General features: G+C 60.8%; 1 protein-coding gene across 1 annotated transcript in view; it reads right to left on the bottom strand.

The window, feature by feature from the left end:
- Positions 1–3,127: 3,127 nt before the first annotated feature.
- The window catches only part of FIBCD1 (fibrinogen C domain containing 1), a 29,756-nt gene continuing 12,809 nt past the window's right edge, over positions 3,128–20,074 (bottom strand). Inside the window, exons 5-7 of the mRNA XM_066366889.1 lie at positions 11,798–11,894; positions 6,960–7,139; positions 3,128–6,422 (exon numbers count right to left, since the gene is read on the bottom strand). Coding sequence (XP_066222986.1) covers positions 6,163–6,422; positions 6,960–7,139; positions 11,798–11,894 — 537 coding nt within the window. The 3' untranslated portion in view covers positions 3,128–6,162. The remainder of the gene's footprint in view (positions 6,423–6,959; positions 7,140–11,797; positions 11,895–20,074) is intronic.

The following is a 20,074-nucleotide window of genomic DNA, read 5'->3' as shown; positions in this document are numbered from 1 at the left end:
GCTTCAGGCCCCAATGTCCAGGCTGTGGATGGAAGACCAGGGACTTGGAGATTGGGGACTGGCTCTGACAAGTTGATGCTGCTCGGGGCTGCAAGGTGAGGTACTGGCCTTAACTTCCCTGGGCCTCCCCAGCCCTGTGGCTTCCCCTGCCCAGCTCCTGGCCTGCGTAAGGGCCTGCGTGGGGTCCTGCAGGGTACGGAGGGGCGTACTCACCATGCTGTGGGCCTGCTCCTCAGGATGGCTGCTGGGCCCCTGGCAGGGCTGGGCCGGCTCCTGGGCTCTGGTCCGGGAGGTGTGGCTCCCGGGCTCTCCCTGCTTTATATAGGCCCCTGCGCGGACTTGCCGCCCACCATGCGCTCTGATTGCTGCACATTCCTGGCTCTGGGATCCCATTGGGGACACTGGTGGTGAAGGAGGGGGCAGTGCCTACTGCACTGATGAAAGACCCAACCAACACAGGATGTGGTCTGGCGAGGACAGACGGGTTGCCTTTGCCCCACGGCCTTGTTGGAGGCGAGCGGACAGCATCATTAGCTGAGTTACAGGCACGGACCCTCGGGTCCCGTGGAGGGGGCGTTGGTGCCCACCCTTAATGCTCCTAACAATCCTGCAGGTGCCGGGTCTGCCTCACTCTCTGCAGAGGCGGGGGTGGGGGGTGTCCACGGCTCACATCTACTGCCTGGCCAGCACCACCGCCCCCGCCCCCATGAGCTCAGGAACTCGCACTCCTGTGAAAACAGCCCTTGTCTTGCTCGTCAGGTGAGCAGTTGCTAGGTGTCGCAGCTCACCGGCTCTGGGGCCTCCAGAGGGGTGTCTGGTGCCAGAGGCTGAGCCAGGCAGTGGGACGCCTGCTTCCTATGAGAAGGGGAATGCGAGGGGCCCAGAGCCCCCTCCTGGGCGAGCCCCTCGCTCAGGCCCGCACAGCCTTTCCGTGCCTGGCTCGGTGCCCACACCCATTTGGGAGAGGAAGGCCTGCAGGCCCGCGTGTGTGTGCACGTGTGTGCATGAGAGGGGAGGTGTGGCGTCACCTGATCTCCCAGTGAGCGCTGGTTGGTCGTGACACTGAATGCTGGTTGACGATGGGGCGCAGTTCTGTGCTTCTGCCCCCCACCCCCCAGCTGTAAAATCAGAGGTTTCAGTTCCCCTGCTCTGCTGTGCAGAATTCCTCAGGACAGCTGTGGAGGTGGGGAGGGCTGGTGTGGGCCAGGCCCTGAGGACCACCTCTCTGCTCCCAGGAGAGAAGCTCCCCTGGGCTGTTGGACACGAGGCTCCAGGAAGAGGTTCTGCTGTGAGAACAGCCTCTTGCCCGGGGTCCCTTTCGGGACACGGACCGGAAACTGGAAAGTGGCCACCGGAAGTCCAGAACGTTGGACACAGGTTTGGGGTGAGGGCCAGGTTGGGGGAGAGTATGAGGAGGCCCCAGGTGGCTCCCCCGATTCCTCAGTGCAGCCTCAGCTCCCACCCGCGGTGGAGGTGCTCGGAGCCAAGTCTGATGTCGGATTTGGTGCCAGACTTGGCAGCTCCAGGGTTTTTCCAGGTGCCCTCAGAACGTCTGGCCCAAAAGATTGTTTCCAGTGCACTTCCTGGGATCCTCACAGTTTCTGGGGTCCCTCCAAGGAACAAGCCCCCTCTCTTGAGTAGCTGGGGGACGTGTGACAACTGTAACAGTGTTTCTGCAACTGCCAGGACCCAGGACGGCCTGGGCTGCAGCTGGGTCTCAGAACACCCAGCTCCCTCCTGGTCAGCTCCCAGCAACAGAGGCTCTTCGTGGCCTCGGTAAGCGGGGGAGGCCACCGTGCTGGGGGCGGGGCGAGGGGCTCTGCCCTCAGAGGCCAGGAGCCGCTGGCGTGAGGTTCCCTGGGCAGCCGTCCTGGGGGATGGTCAGGGCCACAACCCAGCCTGTCCAAGCTGACCGGCAGCGTGTCCTTGCTTCTGACAGTGTGGGCTGAGACGGGGCCCGGGCAGGACCTGTCGGGATGGCGGCCTGCTAAGCCCAGCCCCCCTCGGCTCTTAGAGCACCCCCCCTTCAGCCCCACCTGAGCCCCAAGAACTCCGTGCCACACCTGCTCAGCCACACACCAGCTGTGGCCTGGGCAGCTCCTGTCACTTTCTGAGCCTCCATTTCTTCACCTGACTGGGGCTGACAGTAGCGTCACATCCTGGGGGGTCACGAACTACTAGGGGAGGCAGGGGAGATGGCGCAGTCCCCACTCAGCTGGAGCCAGGCAGTGCCCTCTGTGGGCCCAGGCTCCCGGGGGTGGTAGCTCCCCTTCACAGGAAGGCTTCCCCCTCCCCCCATGCGGTGCCAGGCATGAACCTCCTTGTGACGGAAGTCACCCAGTCTCCCAGTTGGCCCGTCCCACCCCCTCTGCCCCCCCGTGAACTGAGAGCAGCCTCCTGATGCGGGAACAGCCACCTGGAAGGTTAGGGCTGCGGGCGAGGGTCCACATTGGGCAAGGCTGCCACCTGGGCAGGTGTGGCCCGTGGAGAAGGCAGACACCGTGGTCACCTCAGTCACTTCCAGTAGCTTGGCTCACCCCCAGGCGTCCTTGTCAGCTCGTTACGGAGCTGCCTGAGCGAGCAGGACTGTGTGCCTGTTAGCCGAGGGCTCTGTGGAGGGGACTAGTGTCCCTGCTGCCCTGCAGGGACGGACAGACAGTCTCTGTCTGCCACACACACTGGTTGTGTGGCCAGCCCGAGGCCTGGTCGTGTCTCCGTCCACGTCCACTGGACCCACGCAGGGCCTCCAGCACAGGCACTTGATAAATACTGGGTTTTATTAAATAAGCTCAGAGGACTGTTTTGTCCTTAAGCCTCAAATTGGTTTTATGAACAAATAGCCATTAGGGGTTATTCCTAATAAAGATTCGCAACTCCTCATCTCCAGCACTAGCCACAGGGGACCCACAGGGACAACTTGCCACCCTGGGGACTCTGATGAGATGCACAGGTCGAATGGGCCAGGTTCACCCCTGAAGCCCAGTCCCCGGAGTGCAAGGCTGTCTGGGAAGTCATGGGGGGCAGGCTGGTGAAATCGTGCAGGAGGCTGGCCTGAAACCTGGGTTGCTGACACACCTGGCACTCCCATGTGAGTGCAGAGGGGTTAGAGGCGAGGTCCGAGCCGGATCACAAGACTTTATTGTAGACAGGAACACAACACCACGTGCTTTTGGCCCAGACTGGTGCTTGCGGCACACCATGCTTTGTCCATCAGAAGCTCTGCTGGCCCGCAAGGCCCCTCCCACCCAGCCAGCCTTGGACTTGATTAAATCCTGGGCCAGTTCTCTGCTGTCTTGCCCGCCCACCAAAAAAACCCCACAAAGGTCCAACCTCAGCCCCCAGGTTTGCCAGGTCCTGCCACTTGGAGATTGGGGACAGCCCTGTCCCTGCCAGCTTCCAGCTCCTGGGGTCTACGTTGGTGAGGGTGGGTGGCAGTGCGGTTGGGACAACAGCAAGAGGCGGGCACTAGTACTGTTGCTTCTGCTCCGAGACAAACATAAAACCCGTTGACATGTGGCTGCAGAGGGCAAATGCAACGTGGGGATTGCTCACAGCTCTGTCACCTCCTGCCGACTGCTGAGGTCATTAGGGTGGAAACCCAGGCCCACCCTCCGTCTGGGCTTGGGGATCTCGGGTGGCCAGCTGGGTGGCTTCCGGTTTAACTCGGAGGTGCACCGAGTTTGGAAGGCCAGGCCTGAGGTCACTGGCTGATTCTCAGTCTGCCTGTGCTTGTGGGGAGGAACTTCTGGAGCTGCGCATGGGTGTGGGGTGCACGCACTGCCTCATGATCCCAGTGTGGACGCCCCCTTTTCCTGCTCGGCTCCTCTCACCGAAGGAGGGGGCGACAGGGTTGGTCAGGTGACAGGGTTCTAGCAAGGCCACGGACACCCCACTGCCGCATTGGGCCTGTGGGTCAGGGTTCTGGTGCAGTGCTCGTGGTCCTGGGTGGTCTTGTGCACATGCCATCCCTCAGGGCTCGGTGGAGCTGCCCTCCACTGGCTTTCACACGGGAGCACCCCCTTCGTCCCATGGTCCCTCCATCTGGTGTGGCGGCCATCCGCACCAACATCACGGCGTGGGCTCCTCAAGGCCCGCCTTGCTCACGGCAGCCTCCTGGCCCAGAGCGGGTGTGCAGGGCTGCCTGTGCACGGTACCAGCCTTTGAAGGGGCTCCTCTGGGAAGCGGGGTGCCGGCCTAGCTGTCCTCACCATGATGGGCTTTGTGCCCAGTCAGCCAGTGTTTGGTCCGGCCATTTCCCCTGGTGTTGTCTCCAGCCTGGCCAGATGCTAACTGCAGGCCCAGGCTGTGGCACGTCTGTTCCTCTGCCAAGCCCTGGCACGAGCACCCTGAGCCTCCCGAACATCACACTCACCAGTGGTTTGTTTGATGACAGACCAGAAAGCGCCTGGCACTTCCTAAGCCGCGGCTGGCTCTGCCAGGCTGGCAGCGGAAACCAACTCCAGCCTGGGCCGGTGGGGGAGGGGTCCCGCTCAACCTCCGCCCGTTGGCTGGAGGCCCCGGCAGCCCGTGGGGGAACCGGATCTCCGGTTCTAGAGGATGAGCAAGGGGGGCAGCAGAGGTTCCAAGTCACGTGTGATTGTCTCATGTCTCCCCTCCCCTGGTCCCGCCTGCTCCTGGGCTGCTCCGGCCACTGCCCTGGTCACCTGGGCTGCAGGTGCCTGCTTCTTGTTCATCTCTGCTCTGAGTTGAGTGCCAGGAGGGCGGGGACTTGGTCTTGTCCAGCACCAGGGCCGACCTTGGCCCACAGCAGGCGGCCAACAAAACGTTGCTGAACACCAGTGACCAGGTGGAGCCGGAGGGGACTGGCCAGGTCGTCAGTGGTCCTCCAGGCTGTTCCTGCTGCCCCTGGCCAACTCAGACTTATTCTTCTTGAAGCACAAACTTTGGTGAGAGGGGAGTGGAGGGGAGAGCTGAGCCCCACTCCCCCCCAAGTGCCTCCCTTCAGGTGTCCTGTTTGAGAAGGGGGGCCGCTGGTGCTGCCCACCCTCTGGGCAGCTCGCCAAGCTGACTTCCTGGCCCTCCTGAAGCGTCACAGGTAAACTCAGCAAAGCAGCCCTGCGCATGGTTCTGACAGCAAACGCATCAGGTCGCCAAGGTTGTTGAGCAGGAGGTTAATGTCACGGGTCCCAGCCCTGCCTTTCCTGGCCACTGACCTTGGGAACCTGGGGGTCTTGTTGGGGGTGCAACAGTAGCACATTGGGCATTGGGGGGATTCAGTTAGAAAACGTCTCAAGTGCCTGGCCAGTGCCTGTCTCCCCCACTTGCCTGGTGAGGCCGGTGGCAGCACAAACAATCACCAGCAGGGGGCGGCCTCCCACTGACATGGCAGCCTCAGGGCAGCTGGGGTTACAGCCATCAACTCCACCCATTACGGCCTCCACCCTCCAGGCCTGCCACTAAGGAGTCAGGATCCTGGTGTCCCTGGAAATTGGGGTTGGTGGAAGCCCCACGCTGCCCAGAAAATGAAAGTCCTCACTGGCCAGGCCCAGACCAGTGGTTTGGGACCTGCCCACTCCTCACACAAGCAGGAGAACGGAGTGCGGGGCAGGGCTCCCAATTCCCCAGCAAGGCAGGAGGCTGGGCACAGCAGCCAAGGGCACTGCAGAGACACGGGGCAGAGGGGTGGGGGTCTTCAGGGAACCGGCCTTGGCCACCTGGGGGCGTGAGGTGGGATCTCCAGGCACCATGGAGAGGGGAAGGGGTGGGGAGGATCAGGGGAAGCTGGCTTCAGACCCGACTCAGAAAGATCTGAACATTCTGTCTGCTAGAAGGGCTCCAGGGGTGCCATTTCCTCTTCTGTGACCCCATAGCGCCAGGTGTTCGAACAGGCAAAGTAGAGGCACTGCCAGGAGCACGTGACAGGCCAGAAGACAGCCAGGAGGCAAAGTCGGGGCAAGTAGACTTTTGGGTCGTTTGCCCCGCCCCCCACCAGAGGCATACTGGGATGTAGGGACAGTGTGATGTGCAGTCCCGCCTGCCCAGGGGTTTAGTGTCAGGGTGGGCCTGGTCCACCCCAATGCAAGAGTGGGTCAGCAAGGTGCGGGCGGGCAGACGACAATTGACAGTCGAGCAGGAGAGGAGGAGCACGGTGGGGTGGGGAATGGAGGGGGAAGGTGCTGGCAGAAAATGGGCGGGGCCTGTCTAGCGGTCCTCCCGGACCGGCCGGATCTTCATCTCGGAGAACTTGAGCGAGTACTGCCAGCCGGTCCAGGAGGACCACTCGACACCGTCGGCGTAGGAGGCGTGCGCGCCGCGCAGGTACTGCCCGTTGAGGTTAGACGTGTGGCAGTTGCGGTACCACCAGGCTCCGCGGTAGAAGGCGGCGCAGTTGTTCTCTGAGTGGTCACTGTCCCGGTCCTTGGTGGTGAACCTCATTCCGCTGTGCTTCAGGAGGGAGTCCCCTGTGCAGGTGCGCACACAGGTGTGTGCTCAGGGGGACACAGGGGCAGGCGTGCCTACACAGCTTCCTGTACATGCTGCACCCCTAGACATGCGTGTGCCCCACGTCACACACTGGTGCACACACACCTGCCCCAGCACACCACGGTGTCTGTGCAGCTCACAAGTGCCCACCGTGCCGCCTTGGGCTCCCCATGGCTGTCCCTGGGTCTGAGCAGTCTCTCTCCTCCCAGCTGTCTCTCCCTCTCCTTGCTTTCTTGCCTCTGCCTAAGAGGAGAAACCCGGCCCAGAGGGCTTTGGCCACGCTTTAGAGACCCAGCAGAGCCCACCTCCCAGCTGTCCCCTTTCCCGGCTGCAGGCTCGCTCTGCTCATCCACACAACAGGCGCACACTCCAGGCCCTGGGGGCTCAGGTCGCTGGGATGCGGAGCTGGTGGGACTTGGAGAAAGGCAGAGGCGTGCCTGCAGGGCCTCCTTTGTCCTCTAGGGGGAGACTGGTGGGCTGCCACACCTTCCCTGCCCGGCAGCCTGGAGCCTTACCTGCTGTGCCCGAGTACTCAGCCACAGTGAGCGGGTACCCGTCCTCCTCTGGGTCCACAGACAACAAGCCCACGCCGAAGTTCCCGTAGCGCGCATAGGCCGTGCCGTTGTCAAAGTCCTCCAGGTCCACGTGCAGCTCGTAGGCTGCCTGTGTGGTCAGCGCGTGGAGCCTCTTGAGCCCTGGAGTGGGGGAGAAAATGCAGGAGAAACCGGTGGGCTTAGAAGGTGACCCCCCAAAGACAGCTAAAGAGAACCGAGCTCAGCGCCTGTGGTTGGTGACAAAGACAACAGCCACTGGGGTGGGGCTCAGTACAGAACAGGGGCTTGATAAATGGTGAGAGGAAGGGGGTGTGTCACCTGCTGCCTTCAAGGCCTCTCTGTTCCCCCTACACACAATGCCAGACCCACCTCCTCTCTCCCTCCCTTCTTCTGTCTCTCCCCTCCCCACCTCTCCTGTGCCCATCCTGGGTCTCACGCCCCGCCCCCTCTCCCCCACCTTACACACACTCAGGTGCTTCACTGCTCCTCTGATTACCTCTTGATGAAGAGGCCATTTAATTAAACGCCCTATGAGTTATCAGCATGAGTGCTGGTTCATCAGCCTCTCCCTCCCTCCTGCCCTGCCGTTCCTGTTCCTGCGCCCTCCTGCTGTGTGGGTCAGCGTGTGCATGCTAACAGGGCCTGAGGGCTGTGCGGCCCTTCCCTGTCCGGTCTTTTGTCGGGGTCCGGGTCTGGGTCCGGGTTCAGGCAAAGGAGAGCAGCTGTGAGAGAAGCCAGAGGAGCACCAACAGCCGACCTGCCCGGCATCTCTGCACCCCGGTCCTCCTCACCGGGGACCGAGGGAGGACCTGGCTGTGGCAGCATAAGGTCTCGTCTCCCTACCCCTCTCCCTTCCACCCTGGGCTGGGCTTTCTGAGCAGGTCTCTCTCCCTCTCTGGGCCCCAGCTTGCACAGCTGTGGAGGAAGCCTCACGTGGATGATGGATGAGAGGGGCCACAGGGCTTCCCAAACTCTCAGGGGCAGGCAGTGGGCAACATGACACCAGCTACCGCCTGGACAGCAGTTACAGAGGCCAGGCACTGTCCTAGTCACTTCACACGGACTGATGAACCCCATGGAATTAGAATAAGTCCAGTTTAATGCAAGAGTCCCCGTGCAGTGGTTAGAACAGCGCCCGGCCTGTCACACAGACTACGCAGGTGGTGGCTGCCGCCGTCACAGTCCAATGGGGCAGGCGCTATTACGGTAATCAGCCCAGGTCTCACAGCTGCTAAGGGCAGAGCTGGGATTTGAACCCAGGCCGACTTGCCCAGACCCCCCTGCTCTTACTCAGTTCTTGCCCAAGACAAAGAATCTATCCAGGACTAGGACGAGAGGGAGCCCAGCCCAGTGGGGACCGCTGCATAGTTGCTAGTGCCCAGAACCCACCGTTATGTCACCACTGCTCTGGGCTGAGCCACCTCTGCTCCTGATTCCAAGTCCCAGAGCCCACGAGGGCTCCTGGGCAGGGTGCCCCCAGGGAAGGGAGTGCTGGGGCCTTGGGTTCTGCTCAGACACAGCTCCCCCTTCTCCCCACGAACGCCAGCCCGTCCCTCACTCCCTCCCTCCATCTTTGCTTTCTGTATTTCTTCACCCCTCGGTGACCGGCCAGGTTACCCACAACTCCCTCCTCCCAGGCCCCTCGGTGGTGAGCTGAGATCCGACCTCTCACCTATCAGAGAAAAAAAGGGGCTTAAAGGGTTAAGATAGAGAGAAAAAGACACTTAGATCCCAAACCTCATATTGTCACCCCAGCGAACTCCCAAGGTAGATTAAACATCTGAACCTAATTCATAACACTAAAAAAAAAAAAAAAAAAAGCAAAAATTAGGAGCAATTTTTCTAAAACTGGGAGGGAAAAGCAGGACCTAACCCGGGAAGATAAGGAAAAGGCTGACAACACTGACTACATAAAAACTGAAAATTTCCAGGAAATAATAATTACGACTGGGAGTAAATATGCATCGTGTATCTGACAAAGATCAACAACCTTAATATATAAAGAGCTTCCATCACTAACTAAGAAAAGACAAAACACTGGATGAGAAGGTGAGGGGAATGCGCGAAAGCAGAGGAAGGGAACAGCACAGGGGAGCTGTGGGCTGGGCTCGAGTTGACATTCCAGTCAGGGCTCCGTGTCTGCCAGAAGCTAATCAAGGCCTTGCTTAAATGCTTCCTCCTGCACTTTCCCCGCTGCTGATAGATTTCAATTAAGATGCCTGGATGGTAGAGGCACCAACACTGCTCCAGGGGGTGGTACAGCGATCCGAGAACAGGGTCCCCACCTGGCCGCCTTCTCCCTATCTTTACACACCCACCTGGATGGGGGGACAGAGAACGGTTCTCCCCACCTAGAAGGTTCTCTCCCTGCCCCCCTATCCTGCCTCTGTTTCATTCATTCAGCTCAGGGTACGGTTCAGAGCTTAGCGGGGCTCCAGCACGTGAATCCTGCCCAGGGTCACCGAACCCAACACACACACACACACTCACACTCACACACACACACTCACATACACACACATACACTCACACTCACACATACACACACATACACACATACACTCACACACACTCACACATACACACACACACACACACACTCACACACACACATATACACGCACACACACACTCACACATACACACTCACATACACACACTCACACATACACACACACTCACACATACACACTCACACACACATACACTCACACGCGCGCACACACACACATACACTCACACATTCACACATACACACACGCACACACACACACTCACTCACACATACACACACACACTCACATACACACATACACACACATACACACATACACTCACACACACTCACACATACACACACACACTCACACACACACTCACACATACACACACACACCACTCACACACACTCACATACACACACACATACACACACACATACACACAATAGCTTGTGAGTTGTGTCACTTGCACCAGGCGACCACTGAGGTGTGAGGCAGGGCACAGAGGAGGTGCGTAGTAAGGGGACTGCAGTCCTGAAGTCCCCACTGGGGTGTCTGGCCTCTCCTGAAGCCAGCGCCTGGGTGCTGCTAGGGACACAGCAGAGGTCTGGGCAGAGAGGGTCCTGCCCTCAGATCTCAGGTCCAAGGAGACAGACATTAAGTGAATGACAGATTAAATCACCCACCAGCTGCCTCTGCAAATGCCAGGGAGTGGGCACACACCTGGAGCCCATCCCAAGGCCAACCCGCTCCTTCTCCCAGGGGTTCCCCTGAAAGTCCTCATAGACTTGGGACGCTCCAGGCCTTGGCACTCAGCTGTCCAGCTGGTGCTCACTACAGCGACACACCTCACACCTCTGCTGTCACCTCCTCTTGCTCCTGCAGGGCTGCTCCCACTCTCCCTGGGGAATGTTCCCAGGTGCCTGTGCCCGGGCAGCTGCAGTGGGACAGGTGTGCCGTGGGGCGTGCCGGGCCATTCCAGTGATGGAGCGTGTCACTCCAATGCCGTGTGTTTGTTTTAATATATGTTACAATACGCCCTGGCCGGTTGGCTCAGCGGTAGAGCGTCGGCCTAGCGTGCGGAGGACCCGGGTTCGATTCCCGGCCAGGGCACATAGGAGAAGCGTCCATTTGCTTCTCCACCCCTCCGCCGCGCCTTCCTCTCTGTCTCTCTCTTCCCCTCCCGCAGCCACGGCTCCATTGGAGCAAAGATGGCCCGGGCGCTGGGGATGGCTCTGTGGCCTCTGCCCCAGGCGCTAGAGTGGCTCTGGTCGCAACATGGCGACGCCCAGGATGGGCAGAGCATCGCCCCCTGGTGGGCAGAGCGTCGCCCCATGGTGGGCGTGCCGGGTGGATCCCGGTCGGGCGCATGCGGGAGTCTGTCTGACTGTCTCTCCCTGTTTCCAGCTTTAGAAAAATGCAAAAAAAAAAAAAAAAAAAAAAAAATATATATATATATATATATATATGTTACAATACACACGGGGGTGGCTGCTCGTGGGGGTACAGGGTTTCCTGATGGAGTGTAGAAAATGTTCTGGAATTAGTGGTGATGGCCGCATAACTCTGCAGAGACACTAAAAGCCACTGAATTGTGCATTTTAACATGGCGATTAGAGCTCAAAGAGAAACCTTAAAACCTCACCTCGAGCCACAACCCACCCCCTCTCCAGACATAACGGGCCTCCTCAGTCCTGGTGATTTAAATGAATGGTATTCCTTAGAATGCAATTATGTTAGGTATCCCAAATCTAAAACACTGGGTGAGTGTGAAGGTAAATAGTAGGTTAATGACAGTAGTAGTAATAATGTGGCTCTAAGCTCCTTGAGCTGGTGGTGGGGAGCGTGTGGCTGCGCTTGGGACCGTTGGGAGCTGGGGCCCGGAGCTCTTTCGGGAGTCATGTCCTGAGCACAGCATCTGGCAACACTGACCTCCGAGGGCAGTTTTGGGAGTTGTCCTGGCTCTCCTGGTACATGGAACTGAACCCTATGCCTGCTCACAGCTCATCTTGACTCAGAACAGTGCCCGAGTCCCAGGGCGTCCCCTACAAGAAAAGTCCACATCTCCATAAGACCCATCCTGGCAGCCACACATCCTGTGTCTTCCTGCTCCTTGACCTCATCCACTCTCAACGTACTGACCCCCTCCAACCCAAGCCTGTGAGCTGACCTGGGCGTGCCAGGCAAGGGAGATGAGCTGGCCATCTATCTAGGGAAGGCCCACTCCCCGGTCTCCCAGTCCAGGATGCTGGGGGGGGGGGGGAGGAGGCAGGCCACCTCTGCGGGCGGGGCTCTCACCTAACCAGTGCTCCCCGGTGAGCCTGCCGAAGCCGTCCCGGTAGGCCTCCCAGCCTCGAAAGAAGTTCACCGAGCCGTCCTCCCGCCGCTGAAAAACCTGCAACGGGAAGGGAGGCTAGCGAGCTGCCACCAGCCCCCCAGGCCCCTCCGTCCCCACATCTGTTCCTCTGTCCCACCTGTCCCCCTTCTGTCACCTGTCTGCTTGGGAGGGCAGGGGCTGGGCCTCCCATTTTCCTCAGCAGCTCCCAGCATGGGGCATGGGGCCTGGGGCAGAGCTGGGATTCTGGAGTGCTGTGGTGGCCCCAGGTGGGACTAGCTGAATGTCCCCAGGCTCTTAAGATTTCTTCCCCGCAGGAAGGAATTGTGTGTGTGTGTGGGGGGGGGGGGGGGGTGAGGCGGAGGAGACCCAGCTTCCAGGCCACCTCTGCTGCCTCACCGGGGGACCCTGAACCCGTCCAGTCCCTGCTTGGGCCTCAGTCTCCCAACTAGTCAAATAAGAGGGGTAGGCAAAGGTCCTAGTATCCTTCCCAGCTCAAAACCAAACTGGACAAAACTCCATTCTGGAGTTTTTGAACACCGAGAACACGAACACACATGCACACCCAGGCTTGGCCTCCAGAGCTCCCGCTCATCAAACACCTCTGCCAGCCCCCCACCCATAAAACAGCCCAGGCAGGGGTCCGTGGGTGCCTGGGAAACCGGAGCTCCAGCACCTCCCCCGGGAGCGCGGGAGGGTGCCGGTCGGCAGCAGCCGGCGGGCTGTGACTTGGGTGCCGACGAGCAGCCCAGCCGCCTCTGTTCGTCGTTTAATAACATGCCTGGTTTGGGAGTCAGGAATCCCATCGGTTAAATTGCTTTGAAATAAGTACCACGCTGGTCCGGGCCGGAGGTGCCCGGAGTATTCACCAGATCCGCTGACAATCCCGTTCCCGCTCGCCCCCGCCCCGCGCTTTTCTGTTTAACAAGCCTTTTCCTCCCCATTTGCCGAGGCAGCACCACCGGCCGCCTCCATCTGGACCGTGCGCGCTGCTGGCGCTCCGGCCGCGGCGCTGGCGGCCGGCCGGTGTCATGACTCAGCAGCCCGACGCCAGCCGCCCGCAGCCGCCCCGGTGCGGGCCCTCCCGCGGGGCTCGCGCCTGTCCCCGGGGCCGCTCTGACGTCGGGCAGCGGGAGGAAGGAGACCCCTCTTTCCCTGGCTCCGCGACCTGAAACCTCACCCGGCGCTGAAATGGGAACGCGGGCAGAAAGGGCCGGCGCGGCGGCAGCAGGGAATTCGATCAGGCTGGGAAGATCTGAGAGGTGCGGGAGCGTATTGACAGCTGCGGATTGCGACCCCGAGCACGCCCGCCCGCCCGCTGCCCGCCGCCCGCCCCCGGAAAGGCCTAATCCTGGCAGGAGCTCGGGCGCTCCCCCGAGGAGCAGGCAGCCTGTTTCCGTTGGGGCGGGGGATGGGCTGGGGCAGGAAGCTGGGGGGTGGGGTGGGCACTGGGAGTCGCTCCGTCCTCTGAACCTTGGTTGTCTCATCTGTGGAATGGGGATCCTAACAGCACCCCCCCCCCAGGCAGTAGCCATCCACTGATAATAATCTCAGGGCCTGGCACAGCCGGTCCTCGGTTAATGCCAGCTGGAGACAGCCCGGAGGCACAGGCCAGGCCGTGGCACGGGTCTCCTCTCCTCCCCTTTCTTCTCAGCTCCTGCCCTTCCTTCCAGACCTGGGCCCTGTGCCCTCTGCGCCCTGAGCCGTCCCATCCGGGCCTGCCCCAGGCCTCTTTCTTTCCCTCAGACGTTCCCCTGAGCACCTCTGTACCACGTGCCCGCTGGGGAGGCTGAGTCAGGGCCCTTAGGGCAGAGGAACAGGGGAAGAGGCCTGGGCTCAGGGGACCCCCACCCAGCGGGGAAACAGCACTGATCTGGGTGAGGAGGGAGGGACTCTGGGATGGGCTTGGAGGGGGGACAGGGCACGGGGTCCAATGTTTACCCACTGTGTGGCCGGGCAAGACACTTGTCCCTCACCCACTGAGAAGCCTCAGCTAGGAGTAAATTAAGGCACAGTGGCTGCTACCATTATTGCCAGTTATTGTTTTCCTGTCACTACTATTAGGAAGTAGAAATTGGGGGTGCCAGGCTTCAGGCACGGGCAGGGGCAGGGCACAAAGCCCAAACACTGGGATGGATGGGCAGAGCAGCCGAGACCAGCTGGTGTCGAGAGCTAACCACAGCCACTGCTCAGACATGAGTCCTTCTTACCCCAACCCCCGGAGCCAAGGTTCTGTGTCCCTGGCCCCCTCCTTCTTACTGTAGACAGAAGCTCGGACACTGGCCAGAGGCAGGCCACTGCAAGCGGCAAGGTGGGCAGTCATGCCCTCAACCTAAGGCCCGGACGAGCACCTGAAGGCCATTGTCCTACCACCCACGTCCACAGGCATGTTTGCCACTGTTCGCCGTGAACCGGAACGTCCACTCGCTGGGCTGGGCCGGGCTGCCGTGTCTCTTTGCCAGCCCTCGCCTGCCAAGAGCTGGCCTGTCAGCCCACTGTCCTCGGCCCTCTCTTCCTACTGCCTTCCGGGCCTGGGTGCCCGTCACAGGCACGACCCCTCCCTAGGGGCCTGGTGCATGATCAGTGGAGGTAAGCGCATGTCTGGGGGCCCCCTGGACGCCCCCGCCTGTCTCCCCCACCTGGGACAGGGCACAGCAGTCAGATCAGTGCGGTGGACGTTCCTGACAATGTGGTTGGAGTCGACACCCCCTCAGATGCCACAGCAGTTTTCTGCCAACATGGCCCCTTTAACCCGCGTGGTGACAAACTGCAGCCCCCCCCCCCCAAGGGGTTGAAACGTGCCTATGATGTGGTTTTGCAGAAATGGCTCCAGACTTGTCACCTCAGGGAAGTGCACTTTACACGGTGACATACATTCACAGGTGTCTCTCCCTGAAACAGAAGCTTCCTAAAATGACCCCTGCCCTTCCTGAGAGGGATGGGCTCTAGCATTTCCTATCCTGTCTTATTCCATTCTTTAAAAACAGTGCTGAGCACAGCCCATTGAATTGATTTCACTGCCTGCCAACACATCACAACCTGTGGCCAACACTTCCCACAGGCTGTCCTTATTATCCCTTGGCGCAAACCCCAAGTGACCAGGCGTGCTGGGTACGGGCTCAGATCTCAGACTTGGAACCCTGGCCTCGCTCTGGAGCCTGTGACAGCGCCATGTGCCAGCAAGTTCAAGTGCGAGCACAGGCTGCCGCAGATGGGCCGCCGGGTCCCAGGTGTGCGGGGAAGTTTCCCCTGACTCCAACGCTCAGGGTGGCCTGCACCCGCGGCCTCAGGTTTGTGGAAACCAGCTGGATTTCAGGGACACGAGATGGCAGGGTGCCACCATGCCCAAGGCCTCCACTACAGAGCGAGGGCCTGCCAGGAAGGCTGAACAGAGCGGGAAGTGGGTAGGGAATTCGTGTCTACTTCCCCCTTCCCTGCCCACCCACAGGACATAAATCCGGCTTAAGGGGAAAAAGGAGGGGGAAACAAAATAATGGCATTAATTTTGAGGCTAAACTATTCATCGGTCCAGCTCCTGGGGCATTACCGTCACGTTCTGGCTGGGAAGCAATTGATGGCGACGCGCGCACGGCCGCCGCGGCTGCCGCTTGGGCAGGTGCCACGAGTGGGAAGACAGACAGAGCCTGTTTTCTTGGTGCGGATTCTTTCAAACCAGCTGCCCGGTGCGTCTTCCCAGCACAGCCGAGGGGGCCCAGCCTCGGGAGCCGGGCCCACATGCTCCCACAGATGGCGCTCTGTGGTTTCAAAGGAAGCAGGACGGCACTCCGGGGCGACGGGCAGGAGGAAGCGTGGCCGGCTGTCCCCCGTTCGTCAGACAGGCTCCAGGGAGCCATCTCACGCTCCGCAGGTCCGGCTCCTGCCAGGGTCCCATTCCCAGACCGGCCTGTCCGACCTGCTCCCAGTTGGCCTCCGCGCCTCCCAGGACCACCGCCCTCCTCAGCACAGACGGTCCCGAAGGGAAGGGTCCGCACTCCGCTCCTGCCTCTCATCGGGCAGATGAGAAAACAAAGGTTTGGAGAGGGGAGGCGAGCTCTGCAGAGCGGAGGTACCCCAAGGCTGGGGTGCGGGGGCTCGCTGAGGCCGTATAAGGGGGGCTGGCGGTGCACAAGTACAAAGACAGAGGGGTGACCCGTGGCTGAGGGGACTGAACATTGCTCCCCCACACCTGGGAGCCCCCCTGGCCCACATCACAGCTGACCCAGGCCAGCCCACGCTCCACAGTGGACCTGCGTCCTGGGCTGGCGCCTGGAGCCCCGAACCTCTGTCCGGACTCCGCTCAGCAGACGCTGTGGCCATCGAAGTCTCAGCTGTGTCTCTATAAAACTAAAGGTTGCTGCCTCAGGCCCTGCGTACTGTCCCTGGGCTCACAGGGGTGACTCTGGCCCTTGGACAGCTCATAGCCCCAGGAGACATGGTTGAACAAGCCAGCAGTTACGGGGCAGAGCTACCTGGATCATGGCAGGTTCAATCTTTGTGCCTCAATTTCCTCGTCTGCAAACCGGAGATTATAACAGCCTTTGCCCACAAGGATTTGGTGCTGGTTACGTGTGCCATGTGCCGGTTGATACACAGCATTCTGTAACGGTAACAGTTGTGGTTAAATCTGCTGGGAGCACTGGGGAAGATGAGCCATCACTGGAGTTGGGTGAGTGGTCCAGGAAGGCTTCCAGGAGGAAGAGGTGCCCAGTTAAACTGTTGATTGAGAAGGGCCTTGGCAGGTACAGCTGCTGTGGCCCAAAGAATGGAGGCTGGGTGGGTCCAAACCCTACAAGATGGGGAGGGGTTGTCTCTGCCACCTCGGAAGGGTCCTGAGGAGGCAGCGTCTGGGATTTTTCCTGGACTCTGATGGAGCCGCTGTGGAAGCCAGGTGCTGGCAGGGCAGTGTTGGTGGTGTGGCAGGGGCCGCCAGCCTCCGATTCTGGGGGGAGGCAGGGAAGGTTGTGGCAGAGGCCGCATCTTGTTTCTGGAGACCAAAGAACTGGGATGTGTGAGTGGAGGCAGCTCTTCCAAGGCGGCCCTTGGGGAGGCCCTGCCCGCTTTCCTGGGACGCAGCCACTCTGTAAATCCTGTCCAGACACCTCTAGGCATTGTTGGCCAAAACACGAGTTCTAGAAAACCCCGGTTTTACCACTCACAGGACGTGTGGCCTCAGAGAAGTCACAACACTTCTGAGCCTCAGTTTCCCTCTCTATAAAAAGGCACCGTCAGCAATCCCTTTGTTACTCTGCAGGGTTGCGGCAAAGATGCGGCAACATTAGCGCGTCAACCAGGCGGCACACAGTAGGTCCAACCATCTTAGTCTCCCTCCCCTCCTGAACCAGCCGCTGAGCTCAATGGGCTCCCGCCTTGTCTTTGACTGAAAACGGCGCCCCCCAGGCACGGCTCCCCACCCACGTTTCCCGCCCTAGCAGCCAGTGCCGGGTACACATCACTCAGCACCGTTTATCAGCTGTCAAAACACCGGCCAAGACTTCACGGGCATTACTCCGGCTACCTTCAAAGTCTAAAATCTCCAAACCGCTCTGGACACAGGCAGGTCGGTTGGTCAAGGGAAGGGGGGGGGGGTTGTCACCACCATGGTCATTATTAACATGCGCAGGCTCTGAGGACTCCCCACAACAGTGGCCGTCAGTGCCAAGCCAGCTGTGCGGCCTGAGGACACAGGAGCTCGCTGATGTCACAGCAGGCCTCCCTGCCACCACACCCTCTGGGACAAGGAGGGCTGACCAAGCCGCAACCCCCCCCCCCCCCCGCTGGACCCTGCAGTCCCGGGTCTCAGGCTGGGGGCTGGGCCAGGATCCGCCCGAGTGGTGAGGGAGCATTTCATCTCTGCCTGAGCCCGATCCCACTTCTGGCTGGACTCCGCAGCCTGGTGGCTCCTTTGATGTTTTCTAAGCCGGGGAAGGATTTGCCTCCCCGCCTGGGGAGCTCAGGTAGAGGGGAATGGGGCGCTGCGAGGAGGGGAGGGTTTATCCCTCAGTGGAGCCAATTAGGGGCGTATCTGAGCCAGTGACCCTGCAGCAAGCAGGACGCCTGGCAGAGTGCAGTCACCGTGCAGAAGGGGTTTTAGGCCACTTGGCTCATGGCGTCGGGGGCCACTGGCTGCACTGGGGACCTGTGTAGGGGTGTGGAGCAGGGTAGATTCTACTTCAGGCCTCTGTGGTGAGGGGTGCTGAGCTGGACCCGAGTTCTGTGACCCCAACTGGTAATTTCACAAAGTGGAGGGTTTGGCAATCGCGCCGGCGTGGCAGGGTCCCTACGGCAGATCTCGGTGGGGCAGACTGTGCCATGCCTCAGGGCAGAGAGGCAGGTGGTGGGGGCACCCCCCCAAGTAGGACCCTCCTTCGGACCACCCAAACCACTTCTGAACCCAACGCAGGCACCCATCCCGACCCCTGCCCCAGAGAGGGGGGCCTTAACGATCAGCGCAACCCTGTGTGGCCTGGGGCACGGTGGCCTTTGGTGAGCGTGGCGAGGAGGCTTGGGCTCAGCTAGGGCCAGCGGCCAGCGGCCAGATCGCTGAAAGGCCACCTTGAGGTGTGTGTCCAGCTGCGGCGGTGGCCTCCCCACCCCAAGGAGGCCTTCATTCCTGGCCTCATTCCCATGTGGCGGCTCCCACTTTGAGGCAAGGACTCAGAGCTCATGGAATTCATGCTCCCCACACCTGCTGTCCCCCTTGAGCCCACATTCTGGGTCATTCCCTCCCTGGGGAAATCCCACGGGTGGCCGGAGACTCCCTGCCCTCCAAAGAAAGCCCAACCCCCATGTGTCCACACAACATGCGACCTCGCCCCTGTCCACCCCCATCTTGTCCCGGGCCCCGCCAGCTCCATCGACCAGCTGCACAGGGTCAGCACGGTCCCAGAACAAGGTCCCCCATCTCCCGGCTCAACTCTGCACCTGCGTTCCCTTTGCCTGTGTTCTCGCCTCACCCCCAGCATTTGCACCCCCACCTGGGAACCTCTCTTGGCCACCCCGGGCTGGGTTGGGGCTCTCTGGGCTCCCCTAAGCCCCCCAGTCCCACGGCTGACTTGTCCAGCTCCTGGCCAGGCCGGGACCTTGCTCTGGCCAGTGTGACCGTCAGTTCCACAGCCGTGCGTGAGGCTGGGCCTCAGAAGCCTGGGTGTGTGTGCCCCAGACAGGCCGCTCATTTGCTGGGTGCCCTTGGGCCAATCTCATGCCCGCTCCGAAGCTGCCCAGCCAGCCTCCAGGGGTTGGCAGGGTCCTGGAGCTGTGCAGGGCAGGGGTATATAAACTGTAACGTACCCCTGAGGTGGGCAGGGCTGCTGAGCCCCGTTCTCACCCCAACCTGCCCCTGGTAAACGGTCTCCGGTCGGAGTGTCTGGCCCCAGGCAGCCTGTCCACCAGGGAGAGCCATCCAAGGCCAGCACCCGAGGCCCAGCAGTCTGGACATGGCACCTAACGAGGACAGACGGTATTGGCAGCGGGGGAGTCCCCCGCAAACAACAATTGAGTTTCTGCGCCCTTCGGTGTGGCAGGGAGGTGATCCTGACAGACGCCCAGAGGTATCGGGGAAAGGATTGCTTCTGACGGGGCCCAAATGGATATTAACGTTTATGGGCTGTGCAAGCACTTCTCAGCAGAGCTGGGCCTTTCTTCCTGGCCTGGGGCGGGTGTCTGGGTAACCCGCCCACCTCGTCCACTCCCCTCTGCTCACCCTGGAGTCCCATCCCCAGGAATGGCCCGCCTCCTGGCCCATGTCTGACCGAGGTCCCAGGAGACTGACTTCGGTGCCTCCTCCGAGGGAAGACGCATGGCTCGGGTCGGCTCTCGATCTTCCATTAAGTCTGTGCTAACCCTTAACTCTGATTTTTGGGTTCTGCCTGGTAGTTGGTGCTGTTCTTCCCGCCGAGGGCATCCCAGAGGCAAACACCATAACTCAGCTGTTCTGAGTCAGGGAAGCAAAAGTGCTTGGAGCCCCCCGAGGCGGATCCAGTGCAGTTAAAAGCTCTCCTCTGGAGCTTGCGCAGAGGTTGAGAGGTCCGTCCGTCTGTCTGGGCCTGCGCGGAGTCTCTGTGCTCTCACACCTCTGGCCCCTACCGGCAGCCCCGCCCTCCTCGGGTACACGCACCGTGCCCCCACCCGCCCGCCTCCCTGGGGCACCGCTGGGGCAGTGGGGTTCTCACCACGTGACCCCTAGCCAGGCCTGGGGGGCTCTGTTTCTGGTTGTGTGGCCCTCAGCTGGTTTCCCAACCCCC

The sequence above is a fragment of the Saccopteryx leptura genome, chromosome 2, assembly GCF_036850995.1.
Source record: "Saccopteryx leptura isolate mSacLep1 chromosome 2, mSacLep1_pri_phased_curated, whole genome shotgun sequence".
NCBI classification, from domain to species: Eukaryota; Metazoa; Chordata; class Mammalia; order Chiroptera; family Emballonuridae; genus Saccopteryx; species Saccopteryx leptura.
This window is presented reverse-complemented; position numbering and strand designations above follow the sequence as displayed.